The following is a 23,186-nucleotide window of genomic DNA, read 5'->3' on the forward strand; positions in this document are numbered from 1 at the left end:
CTTTTCAGGCTAGAAGCTAGTAGGACAGAAATGGGTACCATGCAAAGAGCAAAGCCATTAGCTGGTGATTGGCAAAATGGAGGCAGAAGGAAATAAGGGAGTGTTGCTAAGAGTATCAGCAGAAACTAGACATACAGGTTTTAGCAAAAGTATTTTGGCAAACGGACTAGAGGAAGCAGGGGTGAGGAATGAAGGCAAAAGACACATGAATGCAGTCTTCAAGGAGCTAAGACCTTGATGTAGGATGAGGGCAGAGAGAAAGGGATGTCTTTGGAGAAACTTTTGATGTCTTGCAGGCATGAGATGAGTTCAGAAGCAATCAGTGCTGGAAGGATATGCAAAATAAAAGTTAAGAGAAGCTAAGGATATAGAAGGCATCCTGAAAGTAAAACAGCTGAGGGCCACAAAGCATATAATGGAAAATCTGTTAAGCTGGGGAGGTCAGGTAGGAGAGGAAAGAACAGTCCCTCCCAAGGGAGGTCAGTGGTAAAAGGAAGTGTGAATGAAGTGAACAGAGAATGCAGCTAGGCCTTCCCCTAGGAGATAGCTACTGAGTGTCTTATAAGCCAGACTATTAAGAGGAAAGGGAAGTGTGAGGTCCATTAGCCTTTTGTTGTGAACTATGAGCATAAACACAAACCAAGAATGACAATAACTTACAGGGCTAAATTCTGGTTCTTCAATAATTCTATTCCCTTTACCAACAATTGATTCAAAAATAGACATGTGGCTGGGCGCAGTGGCTCACACCTGTAATCCCAGCACTTTGGGAAGCCAAGGTGGGCGGATCATGAGGTCAGGAGATCGAGACCCTCCTGGCTAACACGGTGAAACCCCATCTCTACTAAAAATATTAAAAAATTACCCAGGCGTGGTGGCGGGCGCCTATACTCCTGGCTACCTGGGAGGCTGAGGCAGAAGAATGGTGTGAATCTGGGAGGCAGAGCTAGCAGTGAGCTCATGCTACTGCACTCTGGCCTGGGTGACAGAGTGAGACTCCATCTCAAAAAAAAAAAAGAAAAATCCAGGTGAGAGACCATGGTGGACTGGACATAAAGACCAATGGTCACCCAGGCTGGAGTACAGTGGCCCATCTTAGCTCACTGCAGCCTGGACCCTCCAGGCTCAAGCAATCCTCCCACCTCAGCCTCCCAAACAGCTGGGACTACAGGCACGCACCACCATGCCCAGCTAATTTTTTAAATTTTTTGTAGAGATTGGGCCTCGCTATGTTGTCCAGGCTGATCTCGAACTCCTGAGCTCAGGTGATCTTCCTGCCTTGACCTCCCAAGGTGTGAGCTACTGGGCCCAGTCCCCTCTGCCCGTATTGTTACCCACCACACAAAGATTTTTATCAATCAATTTCACATAATCAGAGCAATCCCCTTAAATTTCTATATTCCTAGCTCCAAACATCTGATTATGTCCTTAGTATCCTCTCAAGTAGTCCTGACACCAACCCTCCTAAACCTCCCACCTCCATACATACACATATGTGAACACACAAACCTGCTTTGATCACACCAGTTGCCTCGCTTGCAACGTTCTGCCTTCACACCTTTGCCCAAGTTATTGGCTGAGGCCAGGACTTCCATGGGGATTCAAGCAGAAAGGCTGGGTTATGGAAAAGAAGGCATTTAGTTGGCCAGGCGCGATGGCTCATGCCTGTAATCCCAGCACTCTAGGAGGCCGAGGCGGGCAGATCACATGAGGTCAGGAATTCAAGACCAGCCTCACCAACATGGAGAAACCCCATCTCTACTAAAAAATACAAAATTAGCCGGGCGCGGTGGCTCAAGCCTGTAATCCCAGCACTTTGGGAGGCCGAGACGGGCGGATCACGAGGTCAGGAGATCGAGACCATCCTGGGTAACACAGTGAAACCCCGTCTCTACTAAAAATACAAAAAAACTTAGCCGGGCGAGGTGGCAGGCGCCTGTAGTCCCAGCTACTCGGGAGGCTGAGGCAGGAGAATGGCGTGAACCCGGGAGGCGGAGCTTGCAGTGAGCTGAGATCCGGCCACTGCACTCCAGCCTGGGTGACAGAGCGAGACTCCGTCTCAAAAAAAAAAAAAAAAAAAAAAAAAATTTCAAAAATACAAAATTAGCAGGGCATGGTGGTACATGCCTGTAATCCCAGCTACTCGGGAGGCTGACACAGGAGAATCGCTTGAGCCCGGGAGGCGGAGGTTGCGGTGAGCAGAGATCACGCCATTGCACTCCAGCCTGGGCAACAAGAGCGAAACTATCTCAAAAAAAAAAAAAAAAACAAGAAAGCATTTAGTGGCCCAGCTGGCAGCATTTCAGCTCAACATTCAGCCCAACACTGATGATGTACAGCTGTGCTCTGCATAGGGCAGAGAGCCCAGTAAAAGGCTGGATGCAACAAAAGCCAAGAGTCATTGAGTACTTATACGTCAAATACTGTGCTAAGCAATTTATAAGTACCTATCCCTACATTACTGACAATCACGACGGCAGAAAGTGCTATTACTATCCCCATGTTACATGAGGAAACTGAGGCTCATAAAGGTTGGGTAATTTGTTCAGGGCTCCACAGCTAACTAGAGGTGGACCTGCAATTTCAAACCCTGATCTGCCTGGTCTAAGTACTTAAATTACATGATCTCCCAAAACAGGTTGGCCTTGCAGGGAGTGATCAGTTAACTTTACATAAAGTCCTTCCTCTCTCCAGTATCATGTGGGAAAGACCACTTGAAAGGATTGAAAGCCACATCTAGTTTGGAAGGGGTTCCCATAAGTAAACATCAAAGAAGATGCTGCATGTCATATTTTTATCCATTTCACACTCAAGATCAAGTTTCCAAGGATCCCTTCTGTAGCTACTTCACTGTATATACCCTTCCTCATTCAGCCCATCCCAAAACAAATTCTGACAATGACACATGAGCTGTATGTAGCTGACCAGCCTACCAGGTCTTTTATGCAGTTCGACATACAAGGTGACACCAAGGTAAGACAAATGAAGTTCCAGTTTGGGTGCCTCCATCTCCCTCCCCTGGATCCTGATCCAGTGACTGCCAAAACCAGAAAGAACTGGGGTAGGGTGCTTGATCATGGGGAAGGCTGTTGTGGTTCGCCCGGCAGATGGGAAAGGGGAAAAGTTTCACTTCTTCACAATTTGAATGACATCCTCGTCCTCCAACGTATGGTCTTTACCCACTTTCTGAGGATTGTGTTTCACAGACAGACCCCAGACCAGAGCACTGTATGGAAGGGAAAAAGAACAGTCAGTGTAAATAATAACCTAGCTTCTGCCCTGTTTGCCTGGATGCCACCCTTCTGCTCAGATTTAGAATCACACACTTAAGAACTACAGACGCACAAAAGTTTTATCTTCCTGAATAGCATGAGACACTGAAGCCTTAACATACAAGGCAACAAAGACTTCTGGAAGTTGTGTGGTTCCTCTTATTGCAGAAAGTCAAAGACAAAAAACGTGATTAGTATAAAGAGCCTCGTTTAAAATTAAAAGAAAGCATGAATTTGTTACAGAGAAATACCCTGGGCTGGGCGCAGCAGCTCACGCTGGTAATCCCAGCATTTTGGGAGGCCAAGGCGGCAGATCACCTGAGGTCAGGTGTCTGAGACCAGCCTGTCCAACATGGTGAAACCCCGTCTGCACTAAAAATACAAAAACTAGCCGGGCATGGTGGTGGGTGCCTGTAATCCCAGCTACTCAGGAGGCTGAGGCAGGAGAAAGGATTGAACCCGGGAGGCGGAGGTTGCAGTGAGCCGAGATCACACCATTGCACTCCAGGTTGGGCAACAAGAGCGAAACTCCGTCTCAAAAAAAAAAATCTGTCATTTAATCTTCAGAGAAATACCCTGAAAATTTCAGATTGATTCCTATAGATACGGTATCACTTATAGACTGTTAGATAATACCTGTTTTTGCTGGGTTTCCTGAAACCATCAGTGGGTACTGACAAGAAATTAGGGCCTCCCTCTTCAGCCATGCCAGGAAAATCTTCCTCCCTAACAAGAAACTGTAACTGATATGTCCTCCTGATTTACTGGAATATGTGAAGGTAATTTATATCTATGGGCCTCCAAACTTAAGAATATGTTGTGCTAATGATGAAAACTGGTGAATAAAACACCAAGACCTGCCTCACAGAGACTAAGAACCATGTACCAAGAGTAAAAAAGGTGGCTATATTGTTATTATATGTTATATATAAAATACATATGTAAATTATGATATATATCACATATATTTATATAATATATATTACATAATATATATTTGTGTTTTTATATCATAATATAATATATATTATATATAAATTATATCAAAATATATATTTTATATATATAAAAATATATAGTCGGCCGGCCGCGGTGGCTCAAGCCTGTAATCCCAGCACTTTGGGAGGCCGAGACGGGCGGATCACGAGGTCAGGAGATCGAGACCATCCTGGCTAACACGGTGAAACCCCGTCTCTACTAAAAAATACAAAAAACTAGCCGGGCGAGGTGGCGGGCACCTGTAGTCCCAGCTACTCGGGAGGCTGAGGCAGGAGAATGGCGTAAACCCGGGAGGCGGAGCTTGCAGTGAGCTGAGATCTGGCCACTGCACTCCAGCCCGGGCGACAGAGCGAGACTCCGTCTCCCAAAAAAAAAAAAAAAAAAAAAAAAAAAAATATATATATATATATATATATATATATATATATATATAGTCAAAACCTCTTTAAAAAAAACTATATTCCAGGCCCGAAGAAGTGGCTCATGCCTCTAATTCCAGCACTTTGGGAGGCCGAGGTGGGCGGATCACGAGATCAGGCGTTCAAGACCAGCCTGGCCAATATGGTGAAACCCTGTCTCTACTAAAAATACAAAAATCAGGCCGGGCGTGGTGGCTCACGCCTGTAATCCCAGCACTTTGGGAGGCCCAGGTGGGTGGATCATGAGGTCAAGAGATCAAGACCATCCTGGCCAACATGGTGAAACCCTATCTACTAAAAATACAAAAAATTAGCTGGGAGTGGTGGCGCACACCTGTTGTCCCAGCTACTCGGGAGGCTGAGGCAGGAGAATCTCTTGAACCTGGGAGGCGGAGGTTGCAGTGAGCCAAGATCACGCCTCTGCACTCCAGCCTGGGCGACGGAGTCTCACTCACTCTCAAAAAACAACACACACAAAAAAAACACAAAGCACAGATAAGGGATTGATATGGTCAAGGACATGAAGGAAATGGAAAAGGGGTAAGTGTTATAATTAATTAGGCCTGAAGCTGAAAGTTTTCTATTATTAAGAGAGTTGTACCAGCCTGGGCAGCATGGAGAAACCCTAGCTCTACAAAAATAGAAAAAATTAGCCAGGCATGGTGGTTTGCACCTGTAGTCCCAGCTATATGAAAGGCTGAGGTGGGAGGCTTGCTTGAACCCAGGAGTTCAAGGCTGCAGTAAACCACGATTACACCACTGGACTCCAGCCTGGGCGGCAACAGAACAAGGCCCTATCTCAAAAATAATAATAATAAAAATAAAAATAAAGATAGTTGTGCTATAACTAAACAAAAAGAAAAAAACAGTAAAATAAGGAGCAAATAAAATCCTGTTTGCTTCGATATGTTTCTTATCTGAGACATTTTTCTCCCCTTTTTAATTCCCTGGTAAATTTAAAGTTCTGAAGGTTTTGAACAGTGTTTTGCACCATAGAAGGAAAGAGCTGTATCTCTAAATCTACAAAGTCTGAAAAAGGACAGTGTTTAACTTTTTACAAAAGTCATCTTTCCCAGTTAAAGTAACTGCCAAAGCATAATGTTTTGACTGGTGGAAATTAGCACTTACATGTCGAATATAGTTGTTTTATATATAAGGATCTGAAGGTCAATAAAGGACTTCACTCTCTCAGTACTCTTAGGATCAGAAACAAGTTTTGTTTTTTCTTTGTTTGGCTGGTTTTTTGAGGCAAGGGTCTCAGTCTGCTGCCCAGGCTAGAGTACAGGGGCATGATCATTATCATGGCTCGCTGCAACATCAACCTCCTGGACTCAAGCAATCCTCCTACCTCTGCCTCCTGAGTAGCTGGGACCACAGGTGCCTGGTACCGTGTCTGGCTAATTTTTTAATTTTTGATAAAGACGGGGGTCTCACTATATTGCCTAGTCCGATCTCACACTCCTGGACTCAAGCAGTCCTCCTGCCTTGGCCTCCCAAAGTGCTGAGATTACAGGCGTGAGCTACCACACCTAGCCCTATTTTCTTCTTTTGTTTTTAACCCTTTTTCCTATTCAGAAAAAAAAAATGCAGCGGGTACGGTGGCTCACGCCTGTAATCCCAGCACTTTGGGAGGCCAAGGTGGGTGGATCACGAGGTCAGGAGATCGAGACCATCCTGGCTAACACATGGTGAAACCCCGTCCCTACTAAAAATACAAAAATTTAGTCCGGTGTGGTGGCAGGCACCTGTAGTTCCAGCTACTTGGAAGGCTGAGGCAGGAGAATGGCATGAACCCGGGAGGCAGAGATTGCAGTGAGCCCAGATCGCACCACCGCACTCCAGCCCAGGCAACAGAGCAAGACTGTCTCAAAAAAAAAAAAAAAAAAAAAAAGGAAGTTCAGGTGCAGTGGCTAGTGTCTGTAATCCCAGCACTTTGGGAAGCTGAAGCAGGAGGATCACTTGAGCCCAGGAGTTCGAGACCAGCCAGGGCAACATAGGGAGACCCTGTCTCTACAAATAAAAAAAAAAAATTAGCTGGGCATGGTGGCACACATCTATGGTCTCAGCTACTCAGAAACTGAGGTAGGAGGATTGCTTGAGCCTGGGAAGTCAAGACTGCAGTGAGCTGTAACAGAGCCACTACACTCCAGCCTGAGAGACAGAGACCCTGTCTTAAAAATAATACTAAGTGGGAAGGCTAAAATGAACCCTGTAGTATTGAACTAGAATCAGAGGTAACAGTATAAACTCATGGTTTTTAGGAAAGATGGATAAATGGATAGTGAGGAAGGATAAGACAGAGAAATACAGATGTGTATATAAGCATCATCAGTATCCATACATGTATTTCCTAACTTTATTTGCTAAGAGGGCCTACAGGCAATGATAACCTATTTGCTAACAATGAGTACACTTAGCACCCACATCTTGAAAACTGGAGCTCCTTGGAGAAGTGACTAATTTCCAGGGCTAGTGCAGGCAAAATCAATGTCATTTGGGAACATCTAAGTATTAACAGTACCAAAAAGTAAGGAAAGGCTGGGCACAGGTGGCTGATGCCCGTAATCCTGCACTTTGGGAGGCAGAGATGGAAGGATCACTTGAGCCCAGGAGTTTGAGAAGCCTGGGCAACATAGCAAGACCCCATCTCTACAAAAAATAAATGGCTCATGCCTGTAATCCCAGCACTTTGGGAGGCGAAAGTAGGCGGATCACTAGAGCTCAGGCATTGGAGACCAGTCTGGGCAACACAAGTCAGACCCTGTCTCTATAAAAAATAATAGAAAAAACTAGCTGGGCATGGTGGCGCACACTTGGGGTTCCAGCTACTCAGGAGGCTGAGGCAGGCTGAGGCTTGAGCCTGTGAGATCAGGGCTACAGTGAGCTGTGATTGTGCCACTGCACTCCAGCTTGGGCAACAGTGAGACCCTGTCTCAAAAAAAAGCAGCTTATCAAAAGAACACAGGGGCCAACACGAAGGAGTTCCTAATGGCCAAAGCTTTGTAATAACTTGAGCAACAAAATAATAACAGTGTTAGATTACATCCTATAGAATAAAATAATCTAGAGCTCATACCAATAGGAATTATGAGTTAAATAGGGGAAGTGGTAGCTCTAACATACAGAAGTGCAATAAATAAACATAAAATAAAAAAGGAAAATAAAGAATCACCATTAGGCCAGGCGTGGTACCTCATGCCTGTCTGTAATCCCAGCACTTTGGGAGGCCGAGGCAGGCAGATCACCTGAGGTCAGGAGTTTCAGACCAGCCTGACCAACATGGTGAAACCTCATTTCTACTAAAAATACAAAAATTAGCCAGGCATGGTGGCACACGCCTGTAGTACCAGCTACTCAGGAGGCTGAGGCAGAAGAGTCGCTTGAACAAGGGAGCCAGAGGTTGCAGTGAGCTGAGATCACGCCACTGCACTCCAGCCTGGGTGAGAGGGCGAGACTCTGTCTTAAAAAAAAAAAAAAAAAAAAAAAGAATCACCGTTAGGTAAACACCATAGCCATAAATGTCACAGACAAGCCTCACCAGTAGATGCTAATATCAGCAGGCAAAAATTTGAAGATAAACAGGACTTTCACAGTCTCAAAAGTACCCCAAGATACTTATCAAATACGGAGAGAAAAATACTACCTTCACAGCAGAGAAACCCACCCTACACCAACATAACCAAGTAATCAATATGAATATTATCATCAGTAAGGTATATCAACATCATGAATCTCATGTAATGATACACCGAGAAGAACACATCATTATTTTTGTGGTATTCTTACCAAAAATACATAATCTCATTTCAATCATAACAGAACACTGGACAAACTCAAAATAAGGAACATTCAATCAAATAACTAGTGAACACTCTTCAAAAGCATCAAGGTCATCAATGACAGTGAAAGTCTAAGGAAATATTACTGGTAAACTAGAACACAAAGACTACAAACAAGTAACAACTAGATGCCACACAGGTTCCTGGAACACAAAATAGACACTAGTAAAAGAAAAAGTGATAAAATTCAAATAAGGTCTATAGTTAACAACATCATACCAATGCTTATTTCCTGTTTTTGATAATTTTATAGTAACGTGAGCTGTTAACATTAGAAGTGGGGTGAGAGATAAAAGGAAACTCTTTGTGCTGTATCTGCAACTTTGCTTAAGTCTACAGTAAGTTCAAAATAAAAAATTAATATGCTGGGCATAGTGGCTCACACCTATAATCCTAACACTTTGGGAGGCTGAAGCAGGTGACTCTCTCGAGCTCAGGAATTCAAGACCAGCCTGGGAAACAAAACAAGACCTCGTCTCTAGTAAAAATTTTTTAAGGCCAGGCACGGTGGCTCATGCCTGTAATCCCAGCACTTTGCAGGGCTGAGGTCAAGAGTTCAAGACCAGCCTGACCAACATGGAGAAACCCTGTCTCTACTGAAAATACAAAATGAGCTGGGTGTGGTGGCACATGCCTGTAATCCCAGCTACTTGGGAGGCAGCTGAGGTGGGAGAATCACTTGAACCCGGGAAGAAGTTGCAGTAAGCCAAGATCACACCATTACACTCCAGCCTGGGCAATAAGAGCGAGACTATCTCAAAAAATAAAAAATAAAAAATTAGCTGGGTATAGTGGTGTGCACCTGTAGTCCCAGCTACTCAGGAGGCTGAGGCAGGAGGACTGCTTGAGCCCAGAAGATTGAGGCTCCAGTGAGCTATGATCGCAACACTCACTTCAGCCAAGGCAACACCAAGACCCTATCTCAGAAATAAAGTAATTCTTTTTTCAGCCTGTGTCATCAGTGAAAAATATGAGAGATTAGGGAGGTTTTGCCCATGTTTAAGTTTTAGAAGGGGGCTCAGTACCCAGTAGAGGCCAGTGTGACATTGGCAGGAATTAATATTTGTGTTTGCCAAGAGGAAGATGAAATAATGAGGGAAGGTCAGGGCTGTTTGTGTCATCAGGTTTCCTGACCTAAAGAGGTTTCTAGAGCTCTTCCTATTCTAATTAGGCACGGTTTTAAGAAGACACTGCAGAGTTCCAGCCAAGCAAACATTTCAGTAGCCTCCTTCCTGCCTTCTTTTTAAAAATGCCATCCTATGAGTTACTAGTTAGTGAAACTGGTAACTTATAGAAAAAAGGAGGGACCACATGCCCATGATACTTACTATTTAAATTCTTTGATAAGATTTTTGTGAATCTTCATGCAGAAATCCTCCACTGTGGTCCTGGAGTAAGGAAGTACCACTGGGGATGTGTAATCTGGTAATTGGCCTTTGGGTTTGGTGTAACTAGAATAGAGAGGGCATAAAGATTACCACCTTCTTAGAATATCTCATGTGTTGAATGTATAGCAACCCTCCATCACCCCTGACATAAGACCAGGACAACCTCCAACCTGAGGGAAAAAGTGTCCTCAATATGACCTAGTAGATAATAGGAACCAATTTACTTATATTTTCAAAAAGAGCCAGATTTTGTTAATGAGCTCCAGAAAGTCATCTTAGGACGGTCTGGTTTAATTCGTACAGCAACATTACCCTATCCACAAAGACTTACATTCTCACTAGTTTCAGATAGTCCCAGATCTTTTCCAATAGGTCATCAAAATTCCAGCGGTGATGGGCAGAGATGGGTACACAGTGAGGCACCTTATAGATGATATCCAATTCCTCAATGGAGATTTGGTCAATCTTATTTAACACATAGATACAGGGGATATAAACTCTACAGAAGTTGAAGAAAAACAGGTATTAGTCTGGAGTTGTTGACCAAACTGTCAGACTGTTGAACAGCACACCCTCACCCAGACCCAACTGGCGCTCTCAAGAGGAATCATAAGTAGCAGATCAGCCAGAAAAAGAAAAAAGAAAAAGTGAACTATGGGTTGAAAAGTAACAAAAGTCAGGCCCTAGTACCAGACATAAAGATAATTGCTGGGAAAACATACTGCAGTGGAAAGAACACAAGCTTTGAAGTGCTCAGACTGATTCTAATCCCAGCTGGCCCTCCATATATGCAGGTTTTGCATCCTTGAATTCAACCAACTGCAGATCAAAACCCACAGGCACGGAGGATCAGCTGTACTATATCATTTTATATAAGGGCCTTGAGCATCTGCAGGTTTCATTATCTGCAAGGGGTCCTGGAAGCAATCCTCTGTGGATATGAAGAGGTGATGTTATGTGTCCCTAGGAAAGTCACTTAACCTCTGAGTCAGTTTCCTACATGGCTGTTTTAAAACATAATTTATATTTAAAGACTAAAAAATGTTTTATTTATTGGTACAATAAATAATATTTATTGGTAAAAATGATATCACATCTACCAATGTCATATTTCTAGTGTCCAATGAATATGACAGCTAAGGTTACTAATAATTAGGCAAGCCACAACTTCTCACAGTTTAACTGCCTCACTTGTAAAATGCCTAACTGAAAACACTGGCTTCTGTTTGTTTTCAAACGAGGAGTAAATACGTTCATCCAACATACAGGAACAAATGACTAGGAGAACTAAAAATATTATATGCAAATGCTACAAGGAATTTTAACAGTGACTTAACTTATTCAAGTCTCAATAATATTAATGGGCTGGGCATAGTGTCTTATGCCTATAATCCCAACACGTTGGGAGGCCAAGGCAGGCAGATTGCTTGAGCCCAGGAGTTCAAGACCAGTCTTGGCAAGGTGAGGAAACAACATCTCTATAAAAAATACAAAAATTAGCTTGGCTTGGTGGTACACGGCCATAGTCCCAGCTACTCAGGAGTTTGAGGTGGGAGGATGGATTGAGCCCGGAGTTCAAGGCTGTGGTGAGCCGTGATCACACCACTGCACTACAGCCTGGGCGACAAGAGCGTGACCCTGTCTCAAAAAAAAAAAAAAAAGTAATGTATCATGAAATAGATACTCAGCTACATACTCTTAGGATGGAGAAAACAAACACAGCCTGGCCGGCTCAGACTTCTGTAGGACACAGCCTATAGAACTTCTCAGGTGGATTAATTCTGGAAGAGCAGACTCACCTACTACTCTCTTCAACTATCACATGACAAAGATTAGGGGGCAGCTTAGTTTACAGCAAGTAACTGAAATGGAGAATTTCATAGGAGGAGGCTGTAAAAGAAAAAAACTGAAATGGGGAATATGACCATCACAATTAAATTTAAAAGCAAGGAAGGATGTCAGAAATCAAAACGAATCCCTCAGTTTAGAGCTAAAGAAACCAAAGCCAGCAGGCATGGTGGCTCATGCCTGTAATTCCAGCACTTTGGGAGGCAGAGGCAGGCAGACTGCCTGAGGTTAGAGACCAGCCTGGCTAACATGGAGAAACCCCATCTCTACTAAAAATACAAAAATTAGCCAGGTGTGGTGGCGGACGCCTGTAGTCCCAGCTACTCGGGAGGATGAGGCAGTGGAAGTGCTTGAACCCTGGCGGCAGAGGTTGCAGTGAGCCAAGATCATGCCACTGCACTCCAGCCTGGGCGACCGAGCAAGACTCCAAAAAAAAAAAAACACAAAACCAGGGGGCGGGGGCCAGGCACAGCGGCTCATACTTGTAATCCCAGCACTTTGGGAAACTGAGGCAGGTAGATCACCTGAGGTCAGGAGTTCAAGAACAGCCTGGCCAACATGGTGAAACCCCATCTCTACTGAAAATACAAAAGATTAGCCAGACGTGGTGGCAGGCACCTGTAATCCGAGCTACTCAGGAGGCTGAGGCAAAAGAATCGCTTGAACCCAGGAGGTGGAGGTTGCAGTGAGCCAAGATCATGCCACTATACTCCAACCTGGGTAACAGAGTGAGACACTTGTCTCACAAAAAAAAAAAAAAAAAAACAAAGTCCACTATCATTTAAGATAGTAGCACAGGCTGGACGCAGTGGCTCATGTCTGTAATCCTAACATTTTGGTAGGCCAAGGCAGGCGGATCACTTGAGGTGAGGAGTTCAAGACCAGTCTGGCCAACATAATGAAACCCCATCTCTACTACAAATACAAAATTAGCTGTGCATGGTGGTGCACACCTGTAATCCCCGCTACTCGGGAGGCTGAGGCAGGAGAATCGCTTGAACCTGGGAGGTGGAGGTTACAATGAGCTGAGATCACACCATTGCACTCCAGCCTGGGTGACAGAGTGAGACTCCATCTCAAAAAAACAAACAAAAAAAAGGCCGGGCACAGTGGCTCACACCTGTAATTCCAGCACTTTGGGAGACCAAGGTGGGGTGGATCACCTGAGGTTGGGAGTTCAATACCAGCCTGACCAACATAGAGAAACCCCATCTCTACTAAAAACACAAAATTAGCCAGGCATGGTGGCACATGCCTGTAATCCCAGCTACTCAGAAAGGCTGAGGGAGGAGAATCGCTTGAATCCGGGAAGCAGAGGTTGCAGTGAGCTGAGATTGAGCCATTGCACTCCAGCCTGGGTAACAAGAGCAAAACTCCACCTCAAAAAAAAAAAAAGAAAGAAAGAAACCAAAGCCCACTATCATTTAAGATAGTAGCACAGGCTGAACACAGTGGCTCACGCCTATAATCCCAACATTTTGGGAGGCCGAGGCAGGCGGATCACTTGAGGTCAGGAGTTCAAGACCAGCCTGGCCAACATGATGAAACCCCACCTCTACTAAAAATACAAAAATTAGCTGGGCATGGTGGTACACACCTGTAATCCCAGCTACTCGGGAGGCTAAGGCAGGAGAATCTCTTGAATCTGGGAGGTGAAGGTTGCAGTGAGCTGAGATCATGCTGCTGCATTCCAGCCTGGGCAACAGAGTGAGACTCCATCTCAAAAAAAAAAAAAAAAATAGTAGGACAACTGGAATTAAGATAAACTTCTGCCAAATTCAAGATCCAATACTGTTTCCATCACAAGGCTTCCAATCCAGTCAGGCACAGACTGCACACTCAGTCAGTACCTGTTTCCTTCCACCACATCAATGAGGTCATCAGCTGTAGCATCACTACGTAGAGTCACATCAGCATTATGAATCTTGTATTCGGCCAGAATGCTCTTCACAGTTTCAGCATCTAGCTCACTCTGGGGGCACTGAAAGGGAATAGCAGATGACTGGTCAGCACAAAATTTAAAAAAAAAAAATACTTGCCAAGTGTACCAATATCCATGTACCTGGAAAATTCTAGCTAAGATGCAAACTCATTACTAAAGACATCCGGGATGAGTGTCACTGACTTTTAGTAGGAAATAAATGTTCAAACTCCAAGGAAGGTGTTACACGCTGAACTGTGTTCCTCCTTCCCCCACAAAATAATTCATATGTTGAAGTCCTAATCTCAGTATCTCAGAATGTGACTGTATTTGGAGATAAGAGTCTTTAAAGCGGTAATCAAATTAAAATAAGGTCATTAGAGTGGGGCCCTAATCCAATACTGGTGGTACTAATGAGAAAAGGAGATTAGGACACAGAAACACAGAGCAAACACCAGATGAAGTCATATCTGTAAACCAAGGACAGAAGCCTCAGAAGAAACCAACCCTGCCATCACCTTGATCTCAGACTTCCAGCCTCTAGAATTATGAAAAATAAATTTGTTATTTAAGCCACCCCATCTGTGGTACCATATTATGGCAGCCCTGGCAAACTAACACAGAAATAATCTTAAATGTTCAAATTCGAACATTAAGACAGGATAATGGGAAAGATGTTTTGGGCAAGACAGCTTAAACCTATGCCAGTCAAATCATCTGGAGTGTTAAATTTAGTAGGAAAGTCTCAGTCCTCAATTCTGACAGAGAAGCAGCATTTGACAGAACTGGTCACTCTTATCTGAAACACTTTACTTGGCTTCCAGCATTTCAAACTCTTTCAGTTTTCCTTCTCTCTCTTTGTCTAAGAAGTCTTATCTCTTTGAGTCTCTTTTCTTTTTTTCTTTTTTTTTTTTTGAGACGGAGTTTCTCTCTTGGTGCCCAGGCTGGAGTGCAATGGCGCAATCTCAGCTCACTGCAACCTCCACCTCCTGGGTTCAAGCGATTCTCCTGCCTCAGTCTCCCAAGTAGCTAGGATTACAGGCGCGTGCCACCATGCCTGACTAATTTTTGTAGCTGGTCTCCAACTCCTGACCTCAGGTAATCTGCCCACTTCAGCCTCAGCATCAGCCACTGTGTCTGGCCGATTCTCTTTTCTTTTTTCTTTTCTTTTTTTTTTTTTTTTGAGATGGAGTCCCACTCTGTTGCCAGGCTGGAGTGCAGTGGTGTGATCTCGGCTCACTGCAACCTCCTCCTCCCAGGTTCAAGCGATTCTCCTGCCTCAACCTCCTGAGCAGCTGAGATTACAGGCGTGTGCCACCATGCTCAGCTAATTTTTGTGTTTTTAATAGAGACAGGGTTTCACCATGTTGGCCAGGATGGTCTCGATTTTTTTTTTTTTTTTTTTTTTTTTTTGAGACGGAGTCTGGCTCTGTCACCCAGGCTGGAGTGCAGTGGCGCGATCTCGGCTCACTGCAAGCTCCGCCTCCCGGGTTTACGCCATTCTCCTGCCTCAGCCTCCCGAGTAGCTGGGACTACAGGCGCCCGCCACCTCGCCCGGCTAGTTTTTTGTATTTTTTAGTAGAGACGGGGTTTCACCGTGTTAGCCAGGATGGTCTCGATCTCCTGACCTCCTGATCCGCCCGTCTCGGCCTCCCAAAGTGCTGGGATTACAGGCTTGAGCCACCGCGCCCGGCCTCGATCTCTTGACCTTGTGATCTGCCCGCCTTGGCCTCCCAAAGTGCTGGGATTACAGGCATGAGCCACCGCGCCTGACTCTCTTTTCTTTTCTATCTATACTCACATCCTTGGTGATCTCAGTTAGGTCCATGACATTAAAGTTGATAATCACCAAATTTATATATCCAGTCTAGGTAATTCCTCATGCAGCCTAAGTAATTCCTCATGCCTTTTTTTTTTTTTTAGTAGAGATGGGGTCTCACTTTGTTGTCCAAGCTGGTTTTGAACTCCTGGGCTCAAGTGATCCTCCTGCCTCAACCTCCCAAAGTGCTGGGATTATAGATGTACAGTCATGAGCCACTGTGCCCAACCTACCCCACATGCCTTCTTGACAGAAACACCTAGATGTCTAACTGGCATCTAAAACTTAACATCCTGATCTTCTCCTTCCCTCCAAACCTACTCTACCAAAAGTCCTACCATTTTAGTAATAAGAGTTCATTTTTTTTTTTTAGCTCAGGACAAAAAAAAAAAAAAAAAAGTGGCTGGGTATGGTGGCTCACACCTGTAATCCCAACACTTTGGGAGACCAAAGCAGGAGGATAGTTTGAGGCCAAAAGTTCAAGATCAACCTGGGCAACATGGCAAATCTCCGTTTCTACCAAAAAAAAAAAAAAAAAAAAAGCCAAGCCTGGAGGCATGTGACTATAGCCCTAGCTACTTAGAAGGCTGAGGCAGGAGGGTCACTTGAGCCCAGGAGTTTGAGCTAACAGTGATTGTACCACTGTACTCCAGCCTAAGCGACAGAATGAGATCAACCAGGCTGGCCGACATGGTAAAACCCCGTCTCTACTAAAAATACAAGAATTAGCCGGGCACAATGGCAGGCACCTGTAATCCCAGCTACTCAGGAGGCTGAGGCAGAAGAATCTCTTGAACTTGGTCGGCAGAGGTCGCAGTGCGCCAGGATCGCGCCACTGCACTCCAGCGTGGGTGACAGAGCAAGACAGAGTGAGACTCCATCTCTAAATAAGTAAACAAACAAACAAACAAAAAACAAAACAGGCATCTCTGACTCTTTCTTTCACAATGCATACCCAATCCAGATGTAATTACTATCAGCTATTTCAAAATCTTTCCACAACCAACCACTTTTCAACTCCTTCACTGTCACAACCCTGGTCCAGGAAGCTATCACTTCTTGGTTATTGCAATAACCTCTTAAATTATTTCTGTTTCTGCTCTTAACCTACTGCAATCTATTCTCAACATAAGAGTCAGAATTATTCCACTAAAACCTAAGTCAAATCATGTTTGTGGGTCAGAACTCAACCAAGTTACCCATCTCCTGTAAAGTAAAAGCACATATGTCCCTATGTTATGACTTCATCTCTTACTACTCTCTTACTTGCTCATTCTGCTGTTCCTCAAACATGGGAAGACATGCCCTGCCTCAGTACCTTTCCACTTGGACGTTTCCTCTGCATGAAGCAAATGCTCTTCTTCAAGATATCCACTTGGTTCACACCTTCATGTTACCTCAGTGAAGACTTCCCTGACCAACGTTCTTAAAACCGCAACCCTCACACCAACACTCTATCTCCTTTCCCTACTTTGTGTTCTCACATTTATCATTGACTAATACATTATATTTTACTCATTAATATTTGCTATTCTATCCAACTAGAAAATAAAATAGCAGGGGGTTTCACTATTCCCTCTTCCATTCCTGCTCAGAGCCTAAAATAATGCTTGGCCCATGGTAGGCACTCTATAAATTTGTGTTAAATGAATGAAAACAGAAGACATTGGCGGCCATGTACTTTATGCAAGCATAATATTGGTTCACACTCCCATATCATCCCCAATAGATAATCCAAAAGAGGAAATAAGCAGCAAAGGTAAGTCTGAGACTGGCTCCTACCCTAATCTTGAAGTCTTTCTTGTCAGTCATTATGAAGTCACTGTGCTATCTCAATTAGTGCAGGGAAAAGCCAAGAAATTTTCCAATGTCAATGTCCATGCACCCTAATCCACTCCCCACTCCTATTCCTGCAGCAGCCTGCCCCATGTCGTCTTCCCCACTTACAGTGGCTGTGAGATTAATGCCTCCCTTGTCTTTCTTCTTAAAGCCAATGTTGGGGGGTTTGCTGTTCAAGCGAATGCCAAAGCCTTCCAGCTCATTTTCAATTATCTTCTTATGTCCCAAAGGTTTCAGGACATCCAGAACAATCAAGATCAAGTTACAGGTTCGGGCCACTGAAGAGTAAGAAAAAAACATACCCAAGAAAGTTCAATAAAGCCTTAACTAACCCAAATACTCAAGTAGAGGTGTTTTTCCCCCTACATTTAAGTGTCAAAGGATTTTTTTGTAATACATACATACATACATACACGAAGTTCTTATAGCTACAAAAGAGTTATACCAGAAGTCAATTTGCTTTGTATGCCATGAAATCAGCACATATTTGCCCAAGAGTTGATACATTTTCTGTCGCCCAGGCTGGAGTGCAGTGGCACAATCTTGGCTTACTGCAACCTCTTCCTCTCGGGTTCAAGCGATTCTCCTGCCTCAGCCACCCGAGTAGCTGGGACTACAGGCACGTGCCACCATGCCCAGCTAATTGTATTTTAGTAGACATGGGATTTCCTCACCATGTTGCCTGGGCTGGTCTTGAACTCCTGAGCTCAGGCAATCCACCCACCTCAGCCTCCCAAAGGGCTAGGATTACAGGCGTGAGCCACTGCGCCCACCCTTGGTTAGCATATTTTAAACCAAATTTAATGAGGTACAACTTTTTTTTAATTATATCCATGTTAAAGCACACAGTTCGATGGCAAATGTATATACCTGTGTAACCACCTAAGCAATCAAGACACGGAATATTTCCATCACCTACAGCATTCCTTTGTAACTAACTCCTTTCAATCTTCCCCACTATTCCCAGCCAACCACTGATCTGCTTTCTGCCACCATAGTTTGCACTTTTTAGAATTTCATATAAATGAAATCATATAAAATATATTATTTTGGCACAGCACAGTGGCTCCTGCCTATAATCCTAGCACTTTGGGAGGTTGCAGCAGAAGGACTGATTGGAGCCAGGAGTTTGAGACCAGCCTGCGCAACAAAGTAAGATTCAATCTGTACAAAAAAAAAAAAAATGTAGTATTTTGTGCCTGAATATCTTATTTTTATTAATACATACTTATATTTATATTGACTGAGACAGAGTATCACTCTATTGCCTAGGCTGCAGTGCAGTGGCATGATCATAGCTCACTGTAGCCTTTAACTCCTGACCTCAAGCAATCCTCCTGCCTTGGTCTCCCAAAGTGCCAAGATTACAGGCATGAGCCACAGTATCTGGCCTATTTCTATATTAAAATTCATTTGTCAAAAATTCTGCTTCCAGGCCGGGCGCGGTGGCTCAAGCCTGTAATCCCAGCACTTTGGGAGGCCGAGACGGGCAGATCACTAGGTCAGGAGATCGAGACCATCCTGGCTAACACGGTGAAACCCCGTCTCTACTAAAAAATACAAAAAACTAGCCGGGCGAGGTGGCGGGCGCCTGTAGTCCCAGCTACTCAGGAGGCTGAGACAGCAGAATGGCCCGAACCCGGGAGGCGGAGCTTGCAGTGAGCTGAGATCCGGCCACTGCACTCCAGCCTGGACGACAGAGCGAGACTCCGTCTCAAAAAAAAAAAAAAAAAATTCGGCTTCCAGCTGGGAATGGGAGCTCACGCCTATAATCCCAGCACTTCGGGAGGCTGAAGCGAGAAGATCACCTGACGCCAGGCATTCAAGACCAGCCTGGTCAACATGGTGAAACCGACTCTACTAAAAATACAAAAACTGGCCAGGCACAGTGGCTTACATCTGTAATCCCAGCACTTTGGGAGGCTGAGGCAGGAGAATCGCTTAAACCCGGGAGACAGAGGTTGCAGTGAGCTGAGATTGGGCCACTGCACTCCAGCCTGGACAACAGAGCAAGAATCCATCTCCAAAAATAAGTAAATAAATAAAACATTAGCTGGCCGTGGTAGTGGACACCTGTAATACCAGCTACTCACGAGGCTGAGGCACAACAATCGCTTGAACCGGGGAGGCAGAGGTTGCAGTGAGCCGAGATCATGCCACTGCACTCCAGCCAGCCTGGGTAACAGCTCCATCTCAGGAAAAAAAAAAAAAATTCTGCTTCCATCAACTTTCTAGTTCCTCATTTTTTTAAATTCTCTTTTTTGAAGAGAAAGGCTTTTGCTTTGTCACTCAGGCTGGAGTGCAGTCGCATGATCATAGCTCATTATAACCTCTACCTCCTGGGCTCAACTGATCCTCCTGCCTCAGCCTCTTTGAATATCTTGGACTACACATGTGTGCCATGTCACATGACTATTTTTTCTTTTTTAATTTTTGTAGAGACAGGGTCTTGCAATGTTGCCCAGGTTGGTCTTGAACTCCTGGCCTCAAACAATCCTCCTGCCTCACTCTCCCAAAGTGCCGGGATTACAGATGTAAGCCATTGCACCTGATCCTCATTCTTTTTTTTTTTTTTTTCCTTTGGAGATGGAGTAGAGATGGCGTTTTACCACGTTGTTCAGGCTGGTCTTGAACTCCTGACCTCACGATCTGCCCACCTCGGCCTCCCAAAGTGCTGGGATTACAGGCGTGAGCCACCATGCCCAGCCTCAGTGGTAAGACTTTTTTTTTTTTTTTTTTTTTTGAGACAGAGTTTCACTCTTGTTGCCCAGTCTGGAGTGCAATGGTGAGACCTCGGCTCACTACAACGTCCGCCTCCTGGGTTCAAGCAATTCTCCTGACCCAGCCTCCTAAGTAGCTGGGATTATAGGCATGGGCCACCACTCCCAGCTAATTTTGTATTTTTAGTAGAGACAGGGTTTCTCCAGGTTGGTCAGGCTAGTCTCAAACTTTCAACCTCAGGTGATCTGCCCGCCTCAGCCTCCCCAAGTGCTGGGACTACACGCATGTGCCACCATGTCCAGCCTGATTTTATTTATTATTTTTTAGATGGAGTCTCACTCTGTCACGCAGGCTGGAATGCAATGGCATGATCTCAGCTCACTGCAACCTCCACCTCCCCGGTTCAGGCTATTTTCCTGCCTCAGCCTCCCAAGTAGCTGGGACTACAGGCATGCATCACTATGCCTGGCTACATTTTGTATTTTTAGTACAGACAGGGTTTCACCATGTTGGCCAGGCTGGTCTCAAACTCCTGACCTCAAGTGATCCACCTGCCTCAGCCTCCCAGAGTGCTGCAATTATAGACGTGAGCCACCATGCCTGGCCATGATTTTATTTTTATTATTATTTTTTGACACGGAGCCTTGCTCTGTTGCCAGGCTGGAGTGCAGTGGTGCGATCTCTCGGCTCACTGCAACCTCCGCCTCCCAGGTTTAAGCGATTCTCCTGCCTCAGCCTCCTGAGTAGCTGGGACTACAGGCGTACACCACCACACCCAGCTAATTTTTGTATTTTTAGTAGAGAGACGGGGTTTCATCATGTTGGCCAGGATGGTCGCGATCTCCTGACCTGGTGATCCACCCGCCTCAGCCTCCCGAAGTGCTGGGATTACAGGTGTTTGAGTCACCACGCCTGACCTTATTATTACTATTATTATTATTATTTGAGACAGGGTCTCTGTTTGTTGCCCAGGCTGCAGTGCAGTGCCATGATCACGGCTCACTGCAGCTTGACCTCCTGGGCTCAAGAGAGCCTCCCACCTCAGCCTCCCAAACACCTGGGACTACAGGAACACACCACCACATCCAGCTATTTTTTTTTTTTTTTTGAGACAGAGTCTTGCTGTCACCAGGCTGGAGTGCAATGGTGCGATCTCCGCTCACTGCAACCTCTGCCGTCCAGAGTCAAGCAATTCTCCTGCCTCAGCCTCCCAAGTAGCTGGGACTACAGGCACGCGCTACCATGCCCAGCTAATTTTTATATTTTTAATAAAAATGGTGGGGTTTCACCATGTTGGCCAGGATGGTCTCGATCTCTTCACCTCGTGATCCGCCTGCCTCGGCCTCCCAAAGTGCTAGAATTACAGACTGTGGAATTACAGTGCTGCAATTACAGACTGTGAGCCACCGCGCACGGACGGCCAGTGATATCTTAGGCCCAGTGACTGAAGTGATAGAAAAGAGGTCAGAGAGGCAGCCAGGGGTCAGGTCATTTACGGTAAAGACTTTGGGTGTCATCCCAAATAATACGGGAAAACATCAGAAGATATAGCCAAGAAATGACATGATCTGACTTCTTTTTGTTTGCTCTCTTTGAGACAGTCTCACTCTGTCACGCAGCCTGGAGTGCAGTGGCATCTCACCTGACTACAACTTCCGCCTCCTAGGTTCAAGTGATCCTCCCATTTCAGCCTCCCAAGTAGCTAATTTTTGTATTTTTAGTAGAGATGGGGTTTCACCATGTTGGCGAGGATAATGTGGAACTCCTGGCCTCAAGTGATCTGCCTGCCTCAGCCTCCCAAAGTGCTGGGATTACAATTATGAACCATCATGCCTAGACTGATCTGACTTCTTATACACAATCATTCTAGCTGTAGTGAGAAGATACTACAGAGCAGCAGGATAGCAGCAGGAAGGCCAGTGATGGGGCTATAATGCTAGAGACAAGGCATCACGAAGGAAGTGACAATATAGGTGAAGAGTTTGGAGTCACTACAAATCAAAGGAGAAAAAAATAGAAGGTGTTGGGGAAAGTGGCCCATTATACAGAGAAAATTAAAATTGGATACCCTTCTAATATCATAGTAGTCTCCAGGTAAATAAAGGACCCAAAAGTATAGAAAAAACAGGAGACTATATCTAAGACCTAAGGAAAGATAGGGACTTCTTAAATAAAACTTTAAAAGCACAAACCATAAGAAAAAATAAACAGTAGGCCAGGTGCTCACACCTGTAATCTCAGCACTTTGGGAGACTGAGGCAGGCGGATCCCTTGAGGTCAGGAGTTCGAGACAAGCCTGACCAACATGGTGAAACCCTGTTTCTATTAAAAATACAAAAAAATGGCCGGGCGCGGTGGCTCAAGCCTGTAATCCCAGCACTTTGGGAGGCCGAGACGGGCGGATCACGAGGTCAGGAGATCGAGACCATCCTGGCTAATATGGTGAAACCCCGTCTCTACTAAAAAATACAAAAAACTAGCCGGGCGAGGTGGTGGGCGCCTGTAGTCCCAGCTACTCGGGAGGCTGAGGCAGGAGAATGGCGTAAACCCGGGAGGCGGAGCTTGCAGTGAGCTGAGATCCGGCCACAGCACTCCAGCCTGGGCGACAAAGCGAGACTCCGTCTCAAAAAAAAAAAAAAAAAAAAAAAAAAAAAAAAATTAGCCGGGCGTGGTGGCACACACCTGTGATCCCAGCTACAAATAAAGAGTAGATTCTAACAAAATTAAGGGTTTTTATTCAACAAATACCACCTTGGACAAAATTAATGGGAGAAGATATTTGTAATGTCTTTTTTTTTTTTTTTTTTTTTTTTTGAGACAGAGTCTCGCTCTGTCGCCCAGGCTGGAGTGCAGTGGCGCAATCTCGGCTCACTGCAAGCTCCGCCTCCCAGGTTCACGCCATTCTCCTGCCTCAGCCTCCTGAGTAGCTGGGACTACAGGCGCCCGCCACCGCGCCCGGCTAATTTTTTGTATTTTTAGTAGAAACGGGGTTTCACTGTGGTCTCGATCTCCTGACCTTGTGATCCGCCCGCCTCGGCCTCCCAAAGTGCTGCGATTACAGGCGTGAGCCACCGCGCCCGGCCGATATTTGTAATGTCTAAAGCAGTTTCTGCAATAATGA

At 45.0% G+C, this 23,186-nt stretch overlaps 1 protein-coding gene across 1 annotated transcript in view; it reads right to left on the minus strand.

The window, feature by feature from the left end:
* Positions 1 to 2,911: 2,911 nt before the first annotated feature.
* The window catches only part of DRG1 (developmentally regulated GTP binding protein 1), a 38,190-nt gene continuing 17,915 nt past the window's right edge, over positions 2,912 to 23,186 (minus strand). Inside the window, exons 5-9 of the mRNA XM_005567548.4 lie at positions 17,453 to 17,622; positions 13,616 to 13,746; positions 10,249 to 10,416; positions 9,858 to 9,980; positions 2,912 to 3,226 (exon numbers count right to left, since the gene is read on the minus strand). Of these exons, the coding sequence (XP_005567605.1) occupies positions 3,127 to 3,226; positions 9,858 to 9,980; positions 10,249 to 10,416; positions 13,616 to 13,746; positions 17,453 to 17,622 (692 nt within the window). The 3' untranslated portion in view covers positions 2,912 to 3,126. The remainder of the gene's footprint in view (positions 3,227 to 9,857; positions 9,981 to 10,248; positions 10,417 to 13,615; positions 13,747 to 17,452; positions 17,623 to 23,186) is intronic.

The sequence above is a fragment of the Macaca fascicularis genome, chromosome 10, assembly GCF_037993035.2.
Source record: "Macaca fascicularis isolate 582-1 chromosome 10, T2T-MFA8v1.1".
Taxonomy (NCBI): Eukaryota; Metazoa; Chordata; class Mammalia; order Primates; family Cercopithecidae; genus Macaca; species Macaca fascicularis.